Genomic DNA, 23,290 nt, shown 5'->3' with positions numbered 1-23,290 from the left:
GTAGTTCAACTTTTTTGGATCAGTCAAAAAATGGAATTATAGATAATTAATTAATTACATTAAATTGTCAAATATATTAATTAATTTGATACTCATCAAATAAATAAATATAAACAATTAGTTGTCAAGCAATACGTACAATTATGATTCACATATAGGGGGTGAATCATAATATATCATTTACCATTATAGGAAAATAATAGTACAAAATTATAATTTTTTCCTTAATCAATATCTTTATTTCATACATTGTTGGATTTTTCAAATTTTCATCTTATTTTTTAGTTGTATTGATTTTGACAATTTTATTTTTACAAACTATTGTAAAATCTATTCACATTGTTTTACTTTAATGCATAAAAATGAAATTATAAAATTGAAAAAATATGAGATAAGTATTTAAAAATATAAGAGATATACTTACCTATGCGATTCATAAAAAATAAGCCATGTTATTGGCTACAATTATTGATATTAAAAGTAATTTGGATCATTATTTATGATTATAATTTATAAGAATTCATAATATTAAAACATCAAAATCATGGTATAAAACATAATCTACCTCAATCTAAAATAAAGATAATAATATTCTTATTTTTATTAAAATTATTGAAAAACAATATTTTTTATTTGAGTTAATTGTGATCGTGTAAGTGATTATTCTATATGTGTTTTATTAAAACCAATCAAAAGATATAAAAAGTTGAATGCATTTTAACACATATTTGATTTATATTTTGTTTGAATTATTTTTTATTCCTTAATTTTAGGTAATGTTCATTATGAATATATTTTATTTAGAGTTTAGTGTTTGACTATAATATTAGAATAATATAATGTTATTGTAGCAATATTAAAATAGTTACAATATGAACTATAACATATTGTTTGTAGTTATTTTAGAGTCAAATAATAATAATATGTATTTTTATACTAATCATACTCTAGAATCAAATAATAATGAAATTATAAATTTATTGATGATTTTTTAATTAAGAGATACTATTAACTATATAATATAATGTATTAATACAAAGAGAAGCGAATCAACTCTCTTGAAGTTTACTCTCAACCATCAATGTCTAAAAACTCATCAATTACTTTGATGTTGGACTGTTGTAGCCTTCGGAGAACAACTATATTAAATCATTATCATATTAAAGAGAATAAGCCACCTTCCAAGTTTTCACTAACTAGGTAACAACAAAGTCATCCTATCTTAATCCATTAAATAACCACGTAAAGTTATTCAATAATATTTGCAACTAAAATGGAACTCGTGAGGAAAGAAAACAAGTATGAGAGTTCTGTTTAAGATATTGGTTTTTGAAATAACTATTTTAATAGTTTTAAGATCATATACGATTTTTCAAGCATAATAGCTTCCTTTTAATTATTGTCAAAAAAGATCTTATTCCATCATGATAAATTACAAAATAAGTTTGTTCGGAGAAAATAACTTCCTTCAGTATTTTCTAAAATTTTCTGCACTTTCATCGACAAAGTTAATTGGTCCATATAAAACTATTCACCCATATGAAAAATCATATAGATGTACATCTTGAATAATGAATATAATGATGGTGTACTTTAGTAGTGGAGTCTAAAATCCAAATAAAACAACTAGTTTGCCATAATGATTTACAAAACAATGGTGAATTTTATATATTTTGTTGTCAGGTATATTGTAAACTTTGTTTGTTTATTTATTTATGTTCCTTAAACTTTATTGTTTTTCACATTGTTAGTTGCTAAGAACTTTCACACTAATATGTTTATTAATCAAAATCCTCACATGTAGTGAATTACAAACAATTATGTAAAAACAAAGATTTTAAACTAAAGTTTAATTTATTGAGATTCAACATCAACAATATTAGTTATGTCTTTAAGGTTTATCACTTTGAATTGTTCATTCACATTTATCTTTTGCTTTTATATTATAATAATAATAATAATAATAATTTGATTTGGTGGAGAAAACCTTTTTGGGGTCATATCTTTCATGTAAAGCTGTTGTAAATGGCTTCCACATTTATAAAAAGCATATTCAACAATTTGTAATGTGGTTCCAAACACTCATGGTTAAAATTTCTATTTAATGTTTGACACTATCTGAATTTCTACTATGATGTTTGGTTTCAAAACCAAAGTTCCAATGGTTTTTAAATAACTCAATAAATATTTTTGAAAAACTTTATTTTATGAAAAACTCAATAAAATAAAAAAGTAACATAAAATATGTACTAACAAGGCCCATTAAGCCCCATTAAGTAGATTTTATTGACGGCTTAGGTCGGTGTTTAGTTTCTATATAAAGACAAGATCATTGGATGATGTTGCAAGAGTTCATTCAGAAATATGTGTGTGTGCGAGAGAGAGAGAGAGAGAGAGAGAGAGAACGTGTGTGTGTGTGCGAGAGAGAGAGAACGTGTGTGTGTGTGCGAGAGAGAGAGAGATCGCGAGACAGAAAGAGATGTATATGTGGAATCACTCCACAGGAAGTTGAGATCATAATAATAAACATTCTACGCATATTCGTTTGCACTAGCAAGAGAGGTATGAAATTGAACATGAAAAAAAGAGAATGATGCACTGTTTAGTGTTAGATATGCATGCAATTGAGGGTTGAACCTTTCTATCTGGATTTCCAATCTTCTTCATAAATTACTATAACTCATGATAATGTCATTTTGTTGAATTTCAGCTCATAATATGCGATTTTCTTGAACTTCAACTCATAATAATGTGATTTTCTTGAACTTCAGCGGATAGTTATATGATTTTCTTGAACTTCAGCTCATAGTATTGCGATTTTCTTGAACTTCAGCTGATAATGATGTGGTTTTCTTGAACTTAAGCTGATAATAATGTGATTTTCTTGAATTTCAGCTGATAATGATGTGTTTTTCTTGAATTTCAACTGATGATGATGCCATTTTCTTGAACCTCAGCTGATAATGATGCCATTTTATTGAACTTCAGCTGAAATTGATGTGATTTTCTTGAACTTCTGCTGATATTGATGTGATTTTCTTGAACTTCTGTTGATAATGATGTGATTGTCTTGAACTTCAGCTGATAATGAGAAAAAGATGAAATTTGATTTATTTAATGACTTTCCGACCCTTTATTGGTGCCACCCCTTTCTTTATTTTCTTTAATTTTTAATATTTGAGTTCTTCTTTTTTACCATGTTTGCTTCTGCTGTTTTTTGCACTGGGTGAAGAAACATACAAGTACTATAATAAAGAAAGATTGATGAATAGTTTGACTTCTTTTTTGAATGCCCTTTCCATTCCTCTATAATTGGTAGACATAATGAACAAATAGTACATGGTTTTTACTTCCAAACTCAAAAATTGACACACTTGTGGTTCTGTTACAGATTAAATTATGTTTTGCTGCCTCAATATTGAATGTTGTACCCAAAAAATGGTTGATGAATTTTTGTAAGGTGTTTTTGTTGAGCACTTGCACTAACTTACTAATAATACACAACTTGATCCTAGTAAATAATATATGTATATATATAGGCCAAGCATTGCATTAATGAAATGAATTTGAACTAGTATAATAAGTTAACTGAAATAATGTTATCTTTGATACCCAAAACTGGAGTGTGTGGTCCAATCCAAAAATGTAGAAGTGGTTGGATTGTGTCCCCATGATGCAGATAATGAAGACCATCAAGGAAACAAGGAAATGGTCAATTTTCAGCATCATTCTTCCTACCAATGCCAATAATTTTAGATCTTGAGAGAACAGACAAATGGCAGTATAAACTTTAGCTCTATAATTCTAATCTAAAAGAATACTTTCAGGTTTTAAACAATGCAGTTCCGACAGTAATCATGAAGAGCCATGTTAAGGCCCTTCCAGCACTTAAGGTAATTTTGAAATGATATTCTAATTCCGTAACACCCTCGAGCATTCCATTTTCATGTATTCATATACTATGAATACATGAAAGTGTACATGTTAACTTTTCCATTTTGACTTTCATACTAAGTTGTTGAGGAGTAAAATTTGGCAACTTATATGGTCATGATATTTTCACAGCATTTTTTTTACCCATAGTCCTTTTTACATTTACTTTATGTCCATTACTATATCAAGTTGAACATAAGCCTGATTTCATTGTTTTCTCAATATGGAAGTGCCTACAAAGATAATTTGATGGTTTATACTAACACAATTAACAGGGAATCAAAGAGTTTCCACTTTAAAACATGTGAGCTTCTTCTTGCCCTTGGAACAAGGTAATATTGCAGGTTCCACCCAAGGTATTCAAATCATGAAAGACAAAAAGGTGTAAACTCAAGTTTCGGATTAGAGTCATTAAAAAAATAAAATGATTCACGTTTGGACTAAAAGATGTTACATGCTGAATAAATAAACGGGGCTCATCTTTGTCAGTTTATTTCGAATTAACAAGTTGACAAATAAGTGATTCTTAGAGCATGCTTATAATATAACTTCATTGCCATATGATATTCTTGGAGGTATGGCTTGGGGATGACATTCTAACTTCACTATTAATTTGAGCTTAGCAAATAATTTTATTCATTCAAGGATTTCTATTGTGTTTCTGCCTTGAATGTCTGTCTTTTATTGCTTGTTTACTGAAAATCTCTATTAATTTATTTGTATTAGTATTTCATTTTCTTAGGTTTCATGTCTTAGCAGACAAGAGTTCAGTTATGGAATGTGATTTAAGGTTGCAGATATGATGATAAAGTAGGTTTTAGAAAATTAAAATTTGCAGCAAACATGTTTATTGTCATTAGGCTTGTGTCATTGCTGAAGTGATCTGTTGCATCGGAGATTCCGTCTTTGGTGGCAATTCTCGTGGCAAAGCGACAAAAATAGGAATATGAAGCTGTTGGTTTTCACATAAATTGTCATGATTTTTACTCGCATATGCTTTTGTTGTATGTTTGAGAGTATAGTGTCTCTTGCTCAAAGGTATCTTCCTTTACTCTCAGGAAACCTACCAAATATTTCTTAAAGGAAGTGGATGGAATAACTTTGAAGGACATTATTCACTTGCTCAAAGGTATCTGCCTTGATGAAATATTAATTCTTTATTCATAATGTAAATCCAGGATGGTCGTGGTTAACACTAAATGGCATTGATTTCCAAGCCATTGGCTAACATAATACTCTTGGTGACAAGGCCTTTCTCTCTACTTATACTGGCATACTGGATTTGGATCAGAACTGCATTAATTGTCACTTATGCTTGGACTGCGTTGATCTGGGCTACAATTATCTTCCATTTAAACATAATATTGGGAACTATAACATGGACGATTGGGCTTATCTCCCTACCTGCAAGAGTTGTGAATACCTTTCGAAGGGAGAGGCAGGCTAGTTTCCATTGTATAACTATATCATATTCTCTAAATGATAAGATGACTGATTTGCATTATAGGTTTTTATCTGCATAATACATTTCATTTTCCCCTAAGTTGTGTATGGAGATAATTGTAAGGATTGATTTGCTCTATAACTAGAAACTGGATCATGACGGGTAGAATTTTGTCGCTGATGAAATTTTTTGCACAAAGTATACGTAAGCTCTATTTTTAAGGGTGGGGATGTTGGTGCTATTAGACTTGCAAGTAAATTTCCCTCTATCCTATGTGGATTCCTCCTATTATTCTTATCCATAAGCACAACATTTATTTTAATGCAGAATAATGAGCAAATTATTTTGTTTTGCAGCTAGAACAAAAGCTGTAAAAAATGCAGAATAAGCTAGAGAGTCCAATATGGGTTCATAAGGAACTTCAAGAACGTTTCCAAATGGTTGTTAAAGAACACAAAATGATCGAGTTGCTAGTCAGAGCTTGAAGAGGAGCATGATATGGCCATTGCAAAAATTGAAAAATTACAGGCAAAGGTAAAATATTTTTATAATCGTGTGCATACCTTGTACTATCTTCTTATATATCTATTTAACTATTAAGATGATCTGAATGTTGGATGTTACTTGCTTCATGTCACCCGTGAATAGTCTTTTAGTGTTGTGTTGAGGTCACGTATGATATTTTGCTGCAAGAAGGACAACTTGTTAATTTCCTCATAACATTAAGTGCTTAATGTTATGGACAAACACTAGGTAACCTTACTCTCGTGTATTAATTTAGAGACTTAGCTTCTGGTTCACATTATAGGTTGCCAATCTGACAAATGATGAGCAATATGTTTATATCTGCTCTGGTAGAAATTAAAATCAGAGCTACTGTCTCTTTCTTGCCAGAAATTACAGTCAGTATTCACAAGTATTATTCGTCTGGTGGACATTATAGGTTGCCAATCTCTTGCAAAAGCAATATAATTTATTAGTAGAAAGCCATATAATTTGTCCTGAAACTTGCTGAAGATGCCATGCGTTCAAGATATGACCAAAGATTATGAAAAATAGATGTTGGTAACATTTTCTTGAATATGCTAAAATTATTTGTTTTTGTTTGTTTCCTGCTGATTCTGGTTACCTTTACTATCATTGTTTTGCCCAATTTTCTGCTTGCTTTCTCAGGTAGAACTTGAGTTTCTGTAATTGTTTCCATGTACAGAAAGGTTTTCATGGTATTGTGCTTGTTTCTTATGTCTTCTTTACAGTTGCAGGATCAGATAGCCGAAAATCTTCTGCAAGAAACCCATCTCTCGTTTCTCTCAATTTCAATCTTCGGCAAGATACCCATCTCTCTTTTCTCTGGTAACTTTCCTTCCATTCCCCTCCAAAATCCAACTCACAAATAGATCCTTAAGAACTCTTCAGGCATGTCCTCGGTTTATACCCGAAGAAACGTTTTTGAATTTTCATGGTTACTTTTAATTTGTTCAAAAAAGAGATATAGGAAGCAGATAGTTCCAATGGATTAGGGTTATATTCTCATTTATTTGGTCAATGCATAATTGTGCTATGTGACTGATTAATATTAAACCCTGCTTTGGCATCAAATTTGACAGTGGTTACTTGCTCCAGAGTATGCAATCGGTGGGCAGTTAACCATGAAATAGCTTTGGCTTTCTTATTCTTATAGTAGTTAGTGGCAAAAGCGGTGCTTGAGCAAATTGGGGAGGGAGGGTCACAGAAATTCCTCTTGGAATTGGTATGTAACTTTCAATTTCCCATATTTAGTTGTTACTACTTTGCAAAATGACGCATTTTATATTTTCTAACTCCCTAATTAATACTGTTTAACCTATGAAATCTTATCATTATATATAGGATTTAATTATAATACATTGTTAAAGGTTTTTTACACTACTGTCAATCAATTGAGTATTGAATGCATGATTCTTATTATAACTACCTTAAAAAGTGATGTGATTGTTCTGAGTGTTATATTTATTGTGGGATTTGACTTATCTAAAGTGAGATTATCTCTGATGTGAACAAAATTGTATTCATACTCACATTGGAGGAGGATCCCAATCCATTAGCATGATTCAAGATGTGTGTGTTGTTCTAATGATGATCATTTTTGCAATAACAGGCTTGGCAACTTCATGAAGAAGGGAAGCTATTGGAGGAGACCACTGATGAAGGTAGCTTTCTTCTGCACACAAGCAGCAACAAGCAGAAGACCGCTAATGTTATCGAAGAAAACCCGGCTCAATGAGAAGCAACTTACAGCTCCAGGCTTCTTCCTTGATTCAGGAGAATCCTCAAGAAATAAGTCATCCTATTATGGGTCTTTAACGTATCAATTTAGCTCTACCCATGTCCCAGGTAATCCTAAGGTGAAGCCAAACCAGGTAACCTTTGTTTTGAATTGCATAGTTGAAGGAAAAAAAACAGAGATGATATTTTGTTTTTATTGTATAGTGTTTTTTACTTTTTTTGAATTTATTTTTTACTTTACTTATGTTCTTTAGTGTGCAATATAATGTGGCATGTAAGCTTTTAGCTTTCTCGTTCTTGGGGCATGCTGAAATTGAATGCCAATTGTTTATTTGATTGTTCCTTAAAATTATTTCTGCTTCTTACAGAAACAACAAGCTGAAAATATTTCCAATATAAATCTGTTTGATAAGGTGTCTAGTCAGTTAGTAGCAGAATACAAAATGTGTGTGATGATCCATGAAATTGCCTAGCAATGACGTCTATTCGTGTTTTAAAGATAACATGTTACTATTAATTGATTCCGTTTGAAATGGTGATATGAAACATTGTATGCAATTCGTGGAGGAAAAATGTCTCATATAGGAATGTCAAAAATTAGTTTGTATACGGTATAAATTTCTCAAAATATTTACTTTCTTGGTACGTCACACGCTTCATTAAAAAAGTGCCTTGAGAAATAAGATCTGTAAGTCATAACACAAATAGCTTTGGTGTTACTTAATACTGAACCTACAATAGGGAACAACTCAAAGTTGGAAGTGGAGTAGCTTGCTGCACTGAGAACCGTCAACAGACTCTTTATATTTTACATATCTGCTAATTAATTGGATAATATAAATGTTCAATATCAGGTTTTGTATTTCAAGGGCTTCTCACCTTGTACGATCTCCCCATCATGTATGAAAGAGCGCTGATTGGAAAAGATATGGTCTGAATTTCGGGGGCATAATCCAGCAATATTTTTATACTTTCCTTAAGATATATACCCTAATTTTCTTGATAGAACCAGTATAGAATTCTGCATTTCACTTAAATGTATATGTTAGACAAATTATATACATATTCCCAACATGAATATAAGTAAGAATATTGGAGACAGGTAGCAGTGAAGACCCTTTCAGCTGGGTCAAGGCTGGGAGTTCGTGATTTTTTTACTGAAATTAATACTGTATCACATGTTAAGCATCCAAACCTTGTTGAATTGATCGGTTGCTGCGTTGAAGGACCAAGTCGTGTATTAGTCTACGAGTATGAAGAAAATAACAGCCTTGATCGTGCATTACTTGGTAAAATGGAGAAATGCTTTGGTGTGAATTATGAAGTTGCAAACTAAGATCTGCAGTTCAGAGGATGAAATATATAATCTTCTTTTTTCTTCATCTTTTTCTGTAGGCACATGGATTTCTATCATCAGACTTGACTGGAGAAAAAGAGCTAGTATTTGCATGGGTACCACCAAGGGTCTTGCATTTCTTCAAGAAGAACTTGTGCCGCATATTGTGCACAGAGACATCAAAGCTAGCAATATACTGCTTCACAGAGACTTCAATCCAAAAATAGGAGATTTTGGGTTGGCAAAATTATTTCCAGATAACATCACTCACATTAGCGCAAGAATTGCTGGAACAACGTATGTTATATTTCAGATTCTTAATAATTTTTTTTTTTTTCGTTTTGCTATAGCCATGGAAGATTTGAAGTCATAATTTTTAAATAGCTATTATCAGTCTTCAATAGCCAACCCCACCTAGTGGGACTAAGGCTTCGTTGTTGTTGTGATATCAGTTTTGTAGGAAAAATATTAATTAGTATAGTATTATCGAGAATGTTGCTTCCCTTTTGACCTGAACGTCACAAGTTCAAATATGGAAACAACCTCTTTGATTGTGAGGGTAAGATCGCATGCATCTACCTTCCCCAAACCTTACTAGGTGGAATACCCATGCACTAAACCTCCCCTTTAGTGTGATATTACTGGGAGTAGAATTATAGGATCTTATCATATTTAGTGTTCATATTAATTATTTCGGTATGTATGCTAGTAGAACTAGGAGAGAAGATAGCAATACAAAGACGTTTGTATCCAATTGATCATTCATATTCTTGTTTTAAATACACAGTAATATCTTTTGATTTGAATTTTGGAGGGGAAGGAATTGGAAAGGGAAAAAATACACTTGTCATATAGCTCTGAAGTCTTCCTTTTCCTTCTCTTCCCCTCCAAAATTTAATTCACAAATGGGCCCTTAAGAACTCTTTAGGCATGTTCTCGGTTTATACCCGAAGAATGTTTTTTAATTTTTATGCTTACTTTTAATTTGTTCAAAAAAGAGAAATCGGAAGCAGGTAGTTTCAATGGATTAGGGTTATATTCTCATTTATTTGCTTGGTCCGTCCATTGGGACTGATTAACATTTAACCCTGCCTTGGCATCAAATTTGACAGTGGTTACTTGCGCCTGAGTATGCGATGGGTGGACAGTTAACCATGAAGGCTGATGTATATAGCTTTGGCTTTCTTATTCGTGAAGTAGTCGGTGGTAAAAGCAGTGCACGGGCAAATTGGGGAGGGTCATAGAAATTCCTCTTGGAATGGGTATGTAACTTTCGGTTTCCCATATTTAGTTGTTACTACTTTGCAAAATCACTAACTCCCTAAATTAATATTGTTTAACCTATGAACGTGGTTAACCCTAAATGCATTGTCAATGAATGCACATTTCTTTATTCATAATGTAAATTTTTTATTGTGTTTTGTGCCTTCTTAACTTAAAGGCAATGGCAGACTTTTCATGATCTAAATTCTTGATGGGGGCATGTTTGAGCTTTGATGTCCTTAAATGCCACTTCATTGTAAAATAAGCATGGTATTTTGAGTCTATATGACCTTAAACACATTTCTAATATGGCCTCCTCTTGTTTCAGAATGATTGCAACGGAGGTGTGAACTCTTTATCCATAATGTAACATCTGGATGGTATTTTGAGTGTTTATGGACCTTCAATGCAATTGCATTATGAATTAGAAGTGATGTCTCTAAATGCTTCTAAAATGGAAATTCTTTATCCATAGGGAAATGATTAAAGGTTTACAAACAAAGCCATAGAACATTATGGCGTCGTTCGATTCATGTAGCCAGCCCCACCTAGTAGGACAAAGGCTTGATGTTGTTGTATGAGTGTGTATATATATATATTGTAGTTTGCTATTGATTTTGCATAATAAGGTTGGATTTGTTTTTGAGGTTTAATTTTTTCCTATTGTTTGCTTATCTTCTCTGCTTTGTGAAGAAATTACTAGAACTAGTGTTGTGTTTTGAAAGCTTGTTTTTGTTTTTTGCCACTTAAATTTTTAAGAGGAATGCTCTATGGAATTAGCCGGTTCTCCTTCATTGGATTTCTCTTTTGAGGAGAAAATAAAAGTACCTTTGTTGACTTTTGATAGAATGTTGTGGAGTTAACCTGTTTGATGCAATCTTTTATAGATTTAGATTTTGGTTGACAATGTGAGTCCTTGATGTACTGATTTTTAGCCTAAACGTATTGGATAGAATGCAAATGTCTGTCTACGGTGCTTCTTTTTAGCCTAAACGATTGGATTTTGTATGATCAGAGTCAAAACCAAAGAGGTCTGTCAGGGATACTTTTGCTTATGTTATCATTTTTCCAATATCTTTGTTGAATAATAATGTATGCACCAAATTTGTAGTTCCATCAAGTTTAACATATATGGGATAATATTTCTGGGTGTACAGAGAGCCGAAAATCAAATAGAAAGAGGTTTACATAGGGTTGAACCAGTTTAATTGGGTAAATCACTTAGTCGGACTTCCCTCTCTGGTTTAAGAAAGGATCAGCAATCTTTGGACTTTCCTTTTATAGAAGTATCTCACCATTTGTTGTCATTCTTTATTGAATCACCTGAATAGGTTTAGCCATAATAGAATTTATGTTTTTTAACTGAATTATGAACGACATTATATATATTTTTTACTTAAAATATGCATATGATTCCAAATTAATAGTGTATGATGTCAAGACATGATTCGTTATATAGCTCGACAAACATGGTTCATGAATCAAATGAGTTAAACTTGAGCTGGAAATTGAATTTGTTCAATAAATGAATCAAACTTGAATTGGATACAGTTCGATTCATGAGCTAGCTCGATATATATACAAATATATATATATATATATATATATATATATATATATACAAATATAAATATAAATATATAAACTAGTTTTTATGTTTATTATGACTCATCCATTATTTTTTATATTTATTTTTACTATATACAAACATGGTTATATTTATATGTATAAAACTTTTTTGTAGTATTTTTGAAGAATTAATTAACAATTTAAGTTGGCCAAATGAATTAATTGAACTAAGTTGAATAGTTCGCGAACTTTAATCAAACTGAACTTGAGCTAAGAAAATAACGTGTATCGAACTCGAGTTGAGTTTTGAGCTGAATTCTGGTTTGGTTTGGTTTGGCCCGTTTCCAGTCCTAATTGATTCTAACGAAATATCTGTTTTTGGTTTATTTTAATGTGATTAAAATGGTCCATCTAATCACCTAGTGTAAAGTGGTAAAGAAACACATTGACTATTTGAGTAGTTTTATGATATGTTGAAGTTGTTTTCTTCCTTTTTTATATAGTTGGATTGTTCGGGCCTACTCTAATTCAAATAAAAATGAATTTTTTTTGATTTAGAACACATACTAATTTTTATTTTGCACTCAACTTATTTCGTGTACTTCAAAATTTGACATAAAAACTTGACATAGTTAAAAAAATTGTAAATTAGGGGTGGCTTACACCCACTACACAAGATGAAAAAAATATTAGGATTGGCCTCATATGCTTAGAAGATCATAATAGAGTATCTCCATGATATTCTTATTTTTTTTAATCATTAAAATTATGATTTGTGTATTATTTTCTTTTAATTTTTAGAAATGTTTTTGTATAAAATATTAGATAGGACATTTGTAATTATTTTAGTGGCTAGAGAAGCTAACTTATCTCTTTGTATTAATATGATATATTTATTCTTGCCCATGAATTATTTGTAGAAGTAACCAAGCAAGTATGAGTATAACGGGATGATCTCAACTTTGAAGTAATGAGTGTTTGGTTATGTGTTGTATGAGGTAACACATTTATTTGGCGATGTACATCACAAAATTTTGAATAGTGGTACTTCACTAATTATGTCTCCTATGAGTATTTTAAATTTTATTGAGTATGAATCGTTTATGATGTCTTTAAGATTTAGCAAACATCTTGAATATTTTTTTATAACTAGTGCATACATTATGTGGTAAGACTTGAATTCTTGCTTAAGAATAAGCAAACATGTTAAAGCATATAATCATTGATGAATTAGTAATTTAAATACATAATATAGGGAATTAGGAAGAAGTGTGGCAAAGGGAAGTTACTTTATCAACAACGGTTAGTTCATGTGGTATATGCTTGATTTTCCTTAAGTAAGGTCTTGAGTTTAAATCTTATGAATTAAAAAAATATTCATTAAAAGAGTTAGATTTATATATTTGTGGATGTTTTTGGCTTGGACATAATTACCTATAGTGCGATGATATCTATGAGAAATAAAAAAGAAAAGGGAAGCTACTTTAGTTTAAGAGGGGGCAAATTGCATACAACCCCTCCTAAAATAGACTGATGATTAGCTATTTTCTTGATTTTTGGTATAAGATATTTTTGATAAATTCTATATTTTCAATTAATCAATCATATCTTTTTATTTAACTAAAAATATAATATCTATATATTATCAACTATTCATTTAAGTTACTTTTTAAGAGTAATTAATAAAGATTAAACACAGATGTTGAAAGATGTAATGATAATTTATAAAACTAATATATTATTAGAGTTATTTTCTCTTAACTAAATCGGGACTGAATCAAAAGTATGAATAAACACATGTGAAAATCAATAGTCTCACCCAAAGATTATATTGATGAAGTTTTATGAAACTCGAATTGATGATTGAAATGTAAGGGAAATTTAAACAAATGCACTATTGAAAATGACATAATTAAGTGTTTTATACACTATTACTCAATCATATTAATTATTATTGATTCTTAAAAAAAAATAATTCAAATCAATAATAAATAATATAATGATTATGTGTAAATATTATATTATGTATAGATATATTAAACACCCTTACATTTGTAACAATAATGAATGAGTGTCATGTCATTAATTAGTTCAGAAATGAGGGAATGAGTAATGACTACTGAAAATAAAATTTAATCTAAAAATCCGGAATTTTTATTAAAAAGTGATTTTGAAATTAAGAACATGGGCACAACAGTGAGACTTCTTTCTCTCTCACTTCTTCAACAACTCCATTTCTACTTTCTTCTTCTACTGTTAAATGCACTATTACAAATGTTCTCCTTCTTTTTTCATGCTTATACTTTCATTTTACCAAACAACAATGACAAAATAATGTGATTAACAAGGCCCATTAAGGCCCCCGTAAGGCCCATTAGGTAGATTTTATTACAGTGTTGGTGTTTAATCGGCTATATAATGACAAGATCATTGGATGTTGTTGCATAAGTTCTTTCAGAAAACGCGAGAGAGAGAGCGAGGGAGAGAGCGCGAGAGAGAGCGCGAGAGAGAGAAGGCGAGGGAGAGAGCGAGAGAGAGAGACCGAGAGATGTATATGTGGAATCACTGGAAGTTGAGATCATAATAATAATCATTCTACGCATATTCGTTTGCACTGTTTAGTGTTGGACATGCATGCGAGAGAGTGTGACAGAATCAATTTCCAATCTTCTTCATAAATTACTATAACTCATGATAATGTGAGTTTGTTGAATTTCAGCTCATAATATGCGATTTTCTTCAACTTCAACTCATTATAATGTGATTTTCTTGAACTTCAACCGATAATTATGTGATTTTCTTGAACTTCAACTCATAATAGTGATTTTCTTGAACTTCAGCGGATAGTTATATGATTTTCTTGAACTTCAGCTCATTGTGATTTTCTTGAACTTCAGCTCATTGTGATTTTCTTGAACTTCAGCTCATTGTGATTTTCTTGAACTTCAGCTGATAATGATGTGGTTTTCTTGAACTTCAGTTGATCATGATGTGGTTTTATTGAACTTAAGCTGATAATGATGTGATTTTGTACACATGAAATTGAGTCATACTGTTTCATGTTGGATATGCATGCGAAAGAGGGTGAGAGAATCAATTTCCAACCCTTTCTATCTCTCTTTTCTATCTCAATTTCCAATCTTCATGAATTACTACACTTATTGAGCCAACTTCTTAGTATCTCAGTGATGTGATTTTCTTGAATTTCACCTCATAATATTGCCATTTTCTTGAACTTCAACTCATAATAATGTGATTTTCTTGAACTTCAACTCCTAATTATGTGATTTTCTTGAACTTCAGCGGATAATGATGTCATTTTCTTGAACTTCAGCTGATAATGATGTGGTTTTCTTGAACCTGAACTAATAATCATGTGATTTTCTTGAACTTAAGCTATGTAATTTTCATGAACCTCAACTGAATGATGTGTGTTTCATGAACTTCAGCTGATAATGGTGTGATTTATTTATGACTTTCTTGAACTCCTAAATGATATTGTATCATGAATTCTTTATTCACAATGGATAGATGGTTGGATCGAAATTATATACTTGTAGTATGAATTCTTTATTCATAATTTGTAAATCGATGATATGCTTTTATGATCTCATTCAAATGCATTTGATCTTGATGAATCTGAATTTTAGTGGTTGTTTTGGATTGTGAGGATGAGGTATTGCATGCAAGATGAATGATTGTGTGGATGAATCTTGATGCTATGTTTGACCCTAGTTGCTTATAATTTTGAATTCAGATGGACCCTAATTTTAAAAATTACCCGAAATGCAATTACAACTTAAATCCTCAATTCATAGTGTTAAATCCTTAACATCTTTAGTGCCTGAGCCCGAGCAAGGATCCACTGAAACATTAATTAGCGTTGACTCTGAATCAATGGTTATGAACAACCCTTGTCCTTACTATTCAGGTCTGCTTTTTTTACAGTTTGACAAGTGTCATTTGGTCATTTTAATTGTGTTTCAAATTATGCAGGCTTATGTTGATTCGTTTGCACTCGCAAGAGAGGTATGAAATTGAACATGAATAAAAGAGAAAGATGCATACTGTTTTGGATATGCATGCCACACTCAAACTCCTCAATCAGGGACTCCACAACCTGTCATGGCAATTTCCAACCCTTTCTATCTCAATTTCCAATCTTCTTCATAAATTACTATTACTCGTGATAATGTGATTTTGTTGAATTTCAGCTCATATCCTCCCCTCTTACAATGGAATCATATAGAGATGGTATTTTTTCAAAAGAATTCTCCTTAACGGTTTTTGTATCTTCTCTAATGTTAATTTTTTCAATTCATTGTCAGCAGTCATATATGTCCCAAGCTATGACTCAGTGAGCTGCAAGTTCAGTTCAAAATGAGGTTTTTTTTACATGTGTGGATGAAAGGTGTAAAATTAAGTTAAAATCACAAATGCCCATGTTCTAGTCAATAAATTGGTGATTATACGCAAGCAGCATATGCATAGCTCATTATTTTTGGGTACATAATCATTGAATTGAGTGAGTTTTCACATGTATGTATTGATGTTGGGCTAAGCTCTAACTTCTGGATTAATTTTGGGTCACTTGAGGTCCTTGTAGTGGAATGCTCTTTGGAATTAGTCGGTGCTCCCTTCATTGAATTTCTCTTTTGAGAAGAAATTAATAGCATTTTCGTTGATTTTTGACAGCCTTTCTGTTTATTACTGTGTTATTGGACATGGAAGTGTCTGTCTGCGGTACTGCCTTTTAGATAAAAACTTACTGGATTTTGTATGATTGCAGAGTCAAAACCAAAGAGATTTGTGATGGTTCTGGATTTTGAATGGAGTTCAATTCATTTTGATAAATTCTTCTGCTTTAGTGCATGTGCCCCGGCAAGGATCCACTGAAACATTAGTTAGCGTTGACTCTGAATCAATGGCTATGAACAACACATGTCCTTACTATTCAGGTCTGCGTTTGTTACAGTTTGACAAGTGTCATTCGGTCATTTTAATTGTGTTTCAAATTATGCAGCCTATGTTGACTCAGTTCTTGATTTAGCTTCACATTTTATTGCATGTTTGCGGCGTTATGCAAGTTTCTGCCGCACATTGGCAACTCATATTGTGAACTCAGGCACTGGAAGCAACAACTGCAATGTGGTTACCAGTCCTTCCTGCAGTCCTGCAACAAGTCAGGGTCAGTACATACTGATCAGATTTGTTCCTTGAGAGGTCAAATTAGTCTACAGGTTCATGTGGTTTTTAGGAACTTTTAAATAGTCTTCATAGTCTAAATTGTAATGGGTTTCTATAATTTAAAAAAGAAATTCAAGGATCCAGTTGATTGTTTTTCGAAACTATAGGGACATATTTGAAAACTCTAAAATGTATAGGGACTTGCACACTAATTTCACTCTTTAGGTATAACATTTGCCATATACTGTTTTCTATCAAATAACGTTGTGCCTAGTCAAGTAGCTTCCTTTGTCCTTTAATGGAGAGAAATAAATCTTTGGTTGTAATCCTCACTACGAGCCTCTGATGTCTGGTGTTACAGATTTACACAATTAAATCAATTGTAAGATTAGTTTGTGTGACTCATTCATCTTCAAATTTGATCTAATCTTGATTTAGATATCTGGAATTTATGTTTTGATTCAAGTTTTGGTAATTTCAATAAATTTCGTTTTAGTGATAAGCACATCAAAATTTCCTCTCCATAGCTATTTACTTGTACTGTGAGATGGATTTCCTGTATCTAATACAGCCTTATAGTTGTGCCACTGCCTCCCAAGTCATGTCTGTAGTTCTATTTTTATCTGATTATGTAGCTACTTATTTATTTTCACAATGGTTGTTATAATTTTGGTGTGGACTTATTGATATTGCAGTGATAAACTATATCAGTGCAACAGCATGGAACATTTAAACATGTAACATCCAAGGAGGAAGAACACTCATTTCTGTCATCAATGGCATTGATTTCCCACCTATTGGCTAACATAATACTCTTGGTGACAAGGCCTTTCTCTCTACTTAAACTGGCATACTTGATTGGGATCAGAACTGCATTAATTGTTGGACTGAGTTGGTCAGGGCTACAATTATCTTCCATTTAAACATAATATTGGGAACTATAACATGGACATTTGGGCTTTATCTCTCTACCTGCAAGAGTTATGAATACCTTTCAAAGGGAGAGGCAAGTTAGTTTCCATTCTATAACTATATCATATCTGCATAATACATTTCATTTTCCCCTAAGTTGTATATGGAGATAATTGTAAGGATTGATTTGCTCTATAGCTAGAAACTGGATCATGACAGGTAGAATGACTGATTGGCATTACAGGTTTTAATCTGTATAATACATTTCATTTTCCCCTAAGTTGTATATGGAGATAATTGTAAGGATTGATTTCCTATATAGCTAGAAACTGGATCGCTGATGAAAATTTTAGCACAAAGTACATGTAAGCTCTTTTTTTTAAGGGTGGGAACTGGGGATGTTGGTGCTGTTAGTCTTGCAAGTAAATTTCCCTCTATCCTTTGTGGATTCCTCCTATTATTCTTATCCATAAGCGCAGCATTTATTTTAATGCAGAATAATGAGCAAATTATTTTGTTTTGCAGCTAGAACAGAAGCTGCAGAAAATGAACATTTCCAAATGGTTGTTAAAGAACACAAAATGATGGAGTTGCTAGTCACAGAGCTTGATGAGGAGCATGATATGGCCATTGCAAAAATTGAAAAATTAGAGACAAAGGTAAAATTGGAAAATGAACGTTTCTAAATACTTGATTGGGATCAGAAGAGAAAGGTATAGTGGTTGTTCATGAAGTGAAGTGCAAGCTTTATGTGAAGGTATTTTTCTATATGATGCAAATTTCCAGTGTAAATTTATACTTTTGTAGCGTTTGGTGTCGTGTTAGAACGGATTAGAGAGAATATATGGGTTCTGTTCCATGTGTTCGGTATATCTTATAAGTAGAATGAACGCGACACTAAAATGTGGAACATTTTTGTTCTACTGAAGGGGTGGAATCAAAGAGAATGGAACAAAACATATCGTTCCATACGCTATGTGTGTGCCAAGCACTACCTGGCATCTGGGTCACTATTGTCTTAGGGCTGCATTTTTCCACTGGTTCCTGTTTCAAATCAACTTTACATTGTGATGTCCATCCCAATGGTTTAATGCCTCTTACCCTTGCAGTCAAGTGATCCAGCAGATTAGGATGCATGGAAAGATAAAAGTGTGGCCCAGCTGTCTATTAAATGCAAAGAGGGTATCCCCAAGGCTATCGAAGAGTCAAAACCTACGATCATTGTTCGCAATGAGGTTCAGTATTTTTATAGCTTTTCTTAGTATTTATATACTTGTATGTTTAAATGGAATTGGCCTAAATGTAATATTTAGTTGTTTTATTGAGACCTTCAGTTTTTGATACCTTTGCTAATGACAGGCAGGAAAAAATCTTCTCAATGCTTTGCTGTATCCAGGAATCAAAACAAATCTGCAGAAGAACTCTGTTGTTGCAATATTTCATATTTCGGTAAGGCATATATGTTGGGAAGTTGCATATTTAGCTAAATAGCTACATAAAACTTGCTTCCAGATAGTGGAGGGAAGTTTAATATAGCTAAACATAGAAACCAACTGTCTTGGAAAATATTTCTTGAATTTTATGACAGTAGAAAGGAATTTTGATTAGTTTAGACAAGCTTCAGAGTATAAAATTCTAGGGTAACAAGATGATCATGAATCCAAATCAGGTGTATTTAGCTTACATGATCTAGGTTAGTTGTCTATTATGTCACTGAATTGGCCCTATTGTTTCTATCATGATGGATGAATTATCAAAGTGTTTTTGAAGAGAATAAATTAAATAATAATAGTTGTCCTTACTATTAGTATCCTTCATTGGTCTTTTGTAAAAGCTATACATAGTTGCTCAAACGGTTGTTATATCACTTATATGAATGAGTAATATGATATTCTTACCATTTTTTTCTCATACACCACCTTTTCTACCCCTTATATTTCTTTCCATTTCTCTCTTCCTTCTTAATCACATCAACGATCACATCTCATTTCTCTTCCTATTCCCCCCTGCACAGAAACAGATTTTCTATATTAATAGCTTCCCTTCATTTAGTTTCTTCACATTTTCTCTTATTTTTGAGTAATTTCACCTTACTTTACTATGATTGAATAGCTAACAGAAAACAAATATAAATCTTGAGGATTTTGTAGGGTAATGCTGGCGGAAGTGGAGATAATGATAGTGTTGTTGCAAGTACATTCTTGATCCGAATGAAAACAGGAGAAGATCGAAATAAATTGGCATCTATTATCCAAGAATATGCTCCAGTATCTTGAGAGTACAAACAAGAGTCGTGATATTATGCTTGCTTTGAGCCATTAAAATGTAATTCTTACTGGATCCACCTTCAATTTTCCCTTTTACATAATTTTTTAACGTGTCATTTGTTAGATTATGTGTTGCCAAACCTTGTGCTTAGGAGACTGTTGCTTATGTAACATAAGAGAAGAATGTAGGTGACTCTGATAAGCTATAGTACCTTAGATCAATGCAATTGTTAGTTGAAGGTAATGCATACATTGCTTGGACCTCACTTTATATTTTTACAAGGTAAATGTTCTAAAACCCTGGTTTGTGATAATTTTTTGGATGGGCCGCAGCCAATGGTTCAGGACATTTTTACTTGTTTATAGTGCAATAATACGTTAAAATTGTGAGTTATTCAAAATCAACTATGAAAATGTTTTTGGACCATTGGCCTGGTAAGTAATAACATCCAATATTTCTACCTACATTGGTTAAGTATGGCTGTCAAATCTCCGACCATGACTTATTTTAAAAGATTATATTTCCATGTATGTTGGGTTATTCCCCGAAGCTTTATTTAGCATATATGTTGGGTTATTCCCCAAAGCTTTATTTAGCATATAAGTACTTTTTTTAAACTGTTTCAGTACTCTTTCAAATTTTGGAGCATTGAGCAATTTGATGGCAGTGTCTTGTGGGCAGTAGTGTTTGGAATCGGAGAAGAGTTCAAAACTATTTTATTTCAAATATGCTTAGGATTATTAACAATCATTTAGCCTTTTTCTGTAGTTTGGGGTTTTACTTATTTGGTTAGTCATTTTTATACACCATCATGTATTAATATCTATGTTAAAAGATTTTTTGTTTCTATGATTATAATACCACATTGGCTGCTGCATAAACGTTTTTATTGTTATGCTAACTGTCTTTCTTATAAACAGCTGGGTTCAAACTCAACTAAAGAATCATCCTGATGAGCTTTGGGAAGATGGTCTCAGAGATTACTTAGATCATGCTTCAATTATTATGGTAATTCTCCACATAATTTACTGCTCTAACGTCAGATATCACTTTTATTTGTAATTTAAAAAGTTTTACTATCTGTACCCAAGTAATATTTTATTTAAGTTACCATTCTGATATCTTGTAGCATTGTTTACTTGTATCATGTATGCATTCTGCAATGAAAACAATAGACACATATGCACTAACTGGCATACCTACATATGTGAAAATACTGAGGTTCGGCTTCCGAAGTTTGTCAGCAATGGCAAATATAATTGCTTTCTTGTTTTGGGTACCCTATAATACAAACACTTTCACCATTTCCCTCTTTCAATTCATTGGTAGGGTAGCAGCATAAGCTATAGTGGAATATAGTTACTTGTTACCTGTTGCTCTTGGCCTCTTGCATCTTGAATGCTCAGTGCTAGTACTAGACTACTCACTATTAGTGTGCATGTGTATTTTCGATAGTGGATGATGTAGCTGCTTATGCACACTAAATAATGTTGTAAGTTATACATCTACAGACTTGACTAAAATAACCTTGTATTGTTTCAGGTAAAATTTAGTGATGTTGTAAACTGGCTCAAAGCAAATGCCACCAAGGGAGAAAATTTGGTTGCTGATGTCGGAGCTTCTTTTGCTGGGAAGAAAATCTTGTCCGAAGTAACAAACAAAGAAAATAACAGCCTTGGAGAAAAAAACTGGGTTTATGCCGAACAGTCAAAACCCTTTTACATTTGGTAGGTCTCTTCTTATTATGATATATCACCAATATGTTTTCTTCTCATGTTTTAGAGTAACTCTATACTGGGGTCAAATTGGTGTACATTACACTGGTTCCATTTATTTCTTGAATTTAACACTCTCAACTTGAAATCTAAGTTTTTTTAATCTGGAATGCTGAAGTTTTTTGATCGTATTATGGGTAATTTGCTTTGTGAGGTTAGGTGACAATTATATGTTAGAGACTAGAGTCCATGGAACTTATGTCATGCTGGCTTTAGAATGGCATAGTAAGTTGGAGATTTGTGAAGAATATGCTATTGTTGTGATCTGTTCTCCAGTTTTAAAAGCAAAGCTGCTTCTTTATCCTCATCAACGCTATGCCTTGAATTCATGCAGAAGCTTATGCCACTATTGTTGATTGGCTGCTAAATTTCCTTGTTTTAATTTTAGGAAATCAGAGTTCAACTTCCTCTAACCATGACGCTTCAGATGATGTAGATGTTGGTGAGGACTTGAAGCCTTTTCCCGTTGCTATCTCACTTCAATGCATATACTGATTATCCCACATGACCCGTTTTTGTACTGTGCTTGATTGCTGATTCTGACCTTTTCTGATGCTGGAGTTTTCTTAGAGCAAGTTCATTTATGATTAATTGATTATAAGTGAAGGTTGCTACCTTTTCATGGTAATAGCCATAAATAAAACATGTTCTTGTTTAAACAAAAAAACCTTCGGTGACATTTTCTTAGTGATTGTTCAAATTCTTTTGACAAATTTATTGAGTCAGATTGAAATAACATTGTTTTCGATCTAGATGAACTGAAATTTAATTGGCTAAACAAAGTTATAGATCCTGGACTTTGTTTTGGGTTGTGAGAACTGAATCTAATCTGAAATCGGTTGACCCTAGTTGCCTATAGTTTGAAATCTGAATGAGACCCTGATTTACTGGATGATCTTGTATGAAGTTACGGTATGAATTCTGCATTCTCTATTCATAACCTAAAATGGAATGGTTTAGTTTCTTAAGTGTAATTGTAGTATTCATTTTTTTTATTCATATTATAAATTGGTATGGTATGTTTGTGGCCATGATTTCCCTAAATACAATTGTTGTATGGCATGTTGGAAAAGCATAGGATATGGATTATGCCTTGATGACCCGAAATGCAAATTGCAGTATGAATTGTTTATTCATTATATGAATCATAGATGGTAGATTTGAGTTTCTAAATGCAATTGTAACAAGAGACGTGTATTGATAGTGTAAAATAGGATGGTATGCTTCAGCTATATGACCATAAATGTGAAGTGGATGCCATATGCCATGCTTTATGAGCATAATTGCCTTGATAAATGCAAATGCCCTATTCATAATTTTACGTCTTAAGCTTGCCTA

At 32.2% G+C, this 23,290-nt stretch overlaps 2 protein-coding genes and 2 long non-coding RNA genes across 5 annotated transcripts; all 4 read left to right on the top strand.

Moving 5' to 3' along the window:
• Positions 5,876–10,941, top strand: LOC109350390 (putative serine/threonine-protein kinase). Its single transcript, XM_019591631.1, has 7 exons — positions 5,876–5,911; positions 6,588–6,730; positions 7,515–7,750; positions 8,731–8,931; positions 9,038–9,275; positions 10,091–10,240; positions 10,570–10,941. The coding sequence occupies exons 1-6, from the start codon at positions 5,876–5,878 to the stop codon at positions 10,128–10,130; spliced, it is 894 nt and encodes a 297-aa protein (XP_019447176.1). The 3' UTR covers positions 10,131–10,240; positions 10,570–10,941.
• Positions 15,336–16,358, top strand: LOC109348952. The gene is made up of 2 exons (XR_002107837.1): positions 15,336–16,064; positions 16,142–16,358. It is a non-coding gene; the product is annotated as an uncharacterized LOC109348952 (long non-coding RNA).
• On the top strand, positions 16,608–18,001 carry LOC109348951. The gene is made up of 3 exons (XR_002107836.1): positions 16,608–16,768; positions 16,898–16,998; positions 17,693–18,001. It is a non-coding gene; the product is annotated as an uncharacterized LOC109348951 (long non-coding RNA).
• Positions 18,311–23,092, top strand: LOC109348943. 2 transcript variants are annotated; one of them, XR_002107822.1, is made up of 7 exons: positions 18,311–18,666; positions 19,019–19,144; positions 19,269–19,358; positions 20,060–20,234; positions 20,329–21,185; positions 21,720–21,904; positions 22,341–23,092. XR_002107822.1 is itself a non-coding variant. In XM_019589564.1 (3 exons), the coding sequence occupies exons 1-3, from the start codon at positions 21,072–21,074 to the stop codon at positions 22,363–22,365; spliced, it is 324 nt and encodes a 107-aa protein (XP_019445109.1). In that variant the 5' UTR covers positions 20,241–21,071; the 3' UTR covers positions 22,366–23,092. The 2 variants fall into 2 exon arrangements, 1 of the variants encoding a protein (XP_019445109.1); XM_019589564.1 differs by lacking the exons at positions 18,311–18,666; positions 19,019–19,144; positions 19,269–19,358; positions 20,060–20,234 and having other exon boundaries at positions 20,241–21,185.

The sequence above is a fragment of the Lupinus angustifolius genome, chromosome LG06 (assembly GCF_001865875.1).
Source record: "Lupinus angustifolius cultivar Tanjil chromosome LG06, LupAngTanjil_v1.0, whole genome shotgun sequence".
Lineage (NCBI taxonomy): Eukaryota > Viridiplantae > Streptophyta > Magnoliopsida > Fabales > Fabaceae > Lupinus > Lupinus angustifolius.
This window is presented reverse-complemented; position numbering and strand designations above follow the sequence as displayed.

What these genes read in the sequence shown, in the direction of transcription:
- LOC109350390 (XM_019591631.1), top strand. Translation starts at nt 5,876, where the DNA reads ATGGCCATTGCAAAAATTGAAAAATTACAGGCAAAG. An exon ending in TAGCTCTACCCATGTCCCAG is followed by an intron (nt 7,751 to 8,730) that starts GTAATCCTAAGG and finishes AATATAAGTAAG; the next exon opens with AATATTGGAGACAGGTAGCA. An exon ending in CCTTGATCGTGCATTACTTG is followed by an intron (nt 8,932 to 9,037) that starts GTAAAATGGAGA and finishes CTTTTTCTGTAG; the next exon opens with GCACATGGATTTCTATCATC.
- LOC109348943 (XM_019589564.1), top strand. Translation starts at nt 21,072, where the DNA reads ATGCTAACTGTCTTTCTTATAAACAGCTGGGTTCAAACTCAACTAAAG. An exon ending in ATCATGCTTCAATTATTATG is followed by an intron (nt 21,186 to 21,719) that starts GTAATTCTCCAC and finishes GTATTGTTTCAG; the next exon opens with GTAAAATTTAGTGATGTTGT. An exon ending in TCAAAACCCTTTTACATTTG is followed by an intron (nt 21,905 to 22,340) that starts GTAGGTCTCTTC and finishes TTTTAATTTTAG; the next exon opens with GAAATCAGAGTTCAACTTCC.